The sequence below is a fragment of the Aplysia californica genome, unplaced genomic scaffold (genome assembly GCF_000002075.1).
Source record: "Aplysia californica isolate F4 #8 unplaced genomic scaffold, AplCal3.0 scaffold00443, whole genome shotgun sequence".
In the NCBI taxonomy this organism is placed as follows: domain Eukaryota; kingdom Metazoa; phylum Mollusca; class Gastropoda; order Aplysiida; family Aplysiidae; genus Aplysia; species Aplysia californica.
Window position 1 is genome coordinate 539,180 of NW_004797713.1, and position 2,607 is coordinate 541,786.

Below are 2,607 nucleotides of genomic sequence, written 5' to 3' on the forward strand. Positions count from 1 at the left end.
GGTGCTGAGTGATACGAATCAGTGGAGAAAACGTAGAGTTTGTATCTGATTAGAAAAGAGGAGACTGCTAATGTCGTGGTGCCAAGGAGTCCACCTTTTTCCTCCTCTGCCTCCTCGGGTCTTCATTTGTAATACAAATAGCTAACGAGTTCCCCCGTGTGCTTGGGTTCAACGCCCGTGCCAACAACTCTTGTTATAGTTGTTGTCCTCGAATAATTATCTTTTGGCTTTGTTATAGGTGAGAGTTTTATGGTGTGTATGTGCGTGCGTGCGTGCGTGTGTGTGCGTGTCTGTGTCTGTGTGTGTGTGCGTATGTGTGTCTGTTTGTGGATTTGTGTGTGTGTGTGTCTGTATGTGTGTTTGTCTGTGTGTGTATGTCTGTGTGTGTGTCTGTTTGTGGATTTGTGTGTGTGTGTGTGTGTATCTGTTTGTGGATTTGTGTGTGTGTGTGTGTCTGCATGTGTGTATGTCTGTGTGTGTGTGTTTGTGTGTGTGTGTGTGTGTGTGTACGCACGAGCGCGCTCGTGTGTTATCCTGTGTGAGTCAGATATTTTGAGTGTGGGAACTTTCTTTTATGCATTGCTTGTTGTTTTTTTAGCTCCGGAGGCGAGAGAAACTGTTGGGATGAGGAGATGCAGGGAGGGGGACAGAAGATGAGAAAGTGGAAGAAAGGGGGAAGAGAGAGACAGACAGAGACAGAGGGAAAGAGAGAGTTAGTGTGAATGAGTGAGACAGAGAGACAGAGAGAGAGAGGGAGACAGAGACAGAGAGAGAGTGAGAGAGAGGCAGTGAGAGACAGAGAGAGTTTGTGTGAATGAGTGAGACAGAGAGAGAGACAGAGAGGGAGTGAGAGAGAGAGGCAGTGAGAGACAGAGAGAGTTTGTGTGAATGAGTGAGACAGAGAGACACATACAGAGAGAGAAAGAGAGACAGAGAGTGTGAGACAGAGAGAGTTTGCTTTAGGGTAGTTTTCTGTCCATAACATCGACGGCCGTCGTGTGCCTTTGAGAATTAAAGCCGTTACACCTCGAGGGGGGAGGGGGGGGGGTTCGTTTCCGTGTACACTTTTTGAGGGCGCTGTTACTTAAAACGTGAGATGAAAACGAAAAGCTACAGAAGGTGTTTCCACGGTAAAGGGTGGCGTGTTTTCGTTGCATATTGTCGGACCAGGCTAAGTAAGTAGCGCGTAACAAAGTTCTCTTTTGCCTCTTTTCGAAAGCAGATTTTCTTTTGTTTGCACAAGTCAAGAAACAATGATGGAGGGACTAATGATGAATCAGTTTAGAGTGCTTATTATTATGAGTACGAGCGTCTTATTATTATGAGTACGAGCGTCTTATTATTATGAGTACGAGCGTCTTATTATTATGAGTACGAACGTTTCAGTCTCGTAACTTTTGACATCGAGGATTACGATACCCTTGGTGTCTGTTGTTTGTTTGATTTGGTTTTTAAAAATTTCTCTTGGATTTCATTGGAAGGAAGTGTTGGTGGCTGTGTTGTGTTCCTGTAGCGACTACATCATCCAGCGACACTCAAACGTCAAAGGAATACTAAAGCAGTCGTTCTCGGAACCCGAGACGTTTCTTTGAGCCTGTGAGCTCCCTCCGGACAAAGCCGGGCGATCAGTGTCTGTCGTTATCTCATCATCCAGACGACCACTGCCTGTCCTTCCCCCTACCACCCGGGCGGGCAGTGTCCGTCGTTTCACCGATTCAGACGATCAGTGTCTGTCGTTGCACAATTCCAGACGCTGTCTGTCGTTCTCCCTTCCAGACCTTCAGTGTCTGTCGTTCCCCCTACCATCCAGACGGCCACTGTCTGCCGTTCCCCGCAACCCCTCCAGACGGTGAGTGAGGGTGGTGGTGGCTCAGTCCGCCGGTCATCGCCTTGATGGGCCGGCGCTGGACGCTGACCGGTGCTGCCCCTGACAGTGGCCAGCCTGTGGTCATGTACGCCTGTCAGCGATGGGGCCTCAAGTAAGTACCTACACGATAGATCTACCTACGCACTCCAGGCTCATTCCGCGGAGACTGACGCCCGTAAGGCTGGGAAGGATAGCTTGCTGAAAATAATCAATAATCTAATAATCTAAGCAATGATAGAACCGCTCTTCATTTTTAGAAAATCGTTTTTATTTGTTTATTGTTTTGGTTTTTGTGTGGGCTTGTTTTGTTTTTTTGAGTGGGAGGGGTAATTTATGTTTATTATTTTTTTGGAGTTTGGTTTAATTTAGTGTATATTTGGTTTTGGTCTATTTGTGTGAGAAGGTTGCAACGGACAAAATGGAAAAAGAGTTAAGAATTGCTCTATCAGTACTTAGAATAATTGTATTTAGAAATTTAGTTGGTGGGTGTTTTGATATGGTTTGCCTGTGGTCACGTACGCCTGTCAGCGGTGGGACCTGAAGTAATTACATGCACGATAGATCTACCTACTCACGTGGGTCATTCCGCGGAGACGGACGCCCGTAAGGCTGGTGTTATAAGTAACAGCCTTCTAGAAATGATCTTAGCCGTTCTTCGTTTTTTAAAATATTTTTGTTTGTTTGTTGTGTTTTATTTGGTTTGTATTAGTTTGTTTTGTGTGTGTGTTTTTTTCTGGGGG

The 2,607-nt window shown here is 45.9% G+C and overlaps 1 protein-coding gene across 1 annotated transcript in view; it reads right to left on the reverse strand.

Moving 5' to 3' along the window:
• LOC118478256 (extensin-like) overlaps positions 1-1,952 on the reverse strand; it is a 44,111-nt gene extending 42,159 nt beyond the window's left edge. Inside the window, exon 1 of the mRNA XM_035971485.1 lies at positions 1,804-1,952. Coding sequence (XP_035827378.1) covers positions 1,804-1,952 — 149 coding nt within the window. The remainder of the gene's footprint in view (positions 1-1,803) is intronic.
• Between the last annotated feature and the right edge of the window lie 655 nt (positions 1,953-2,607).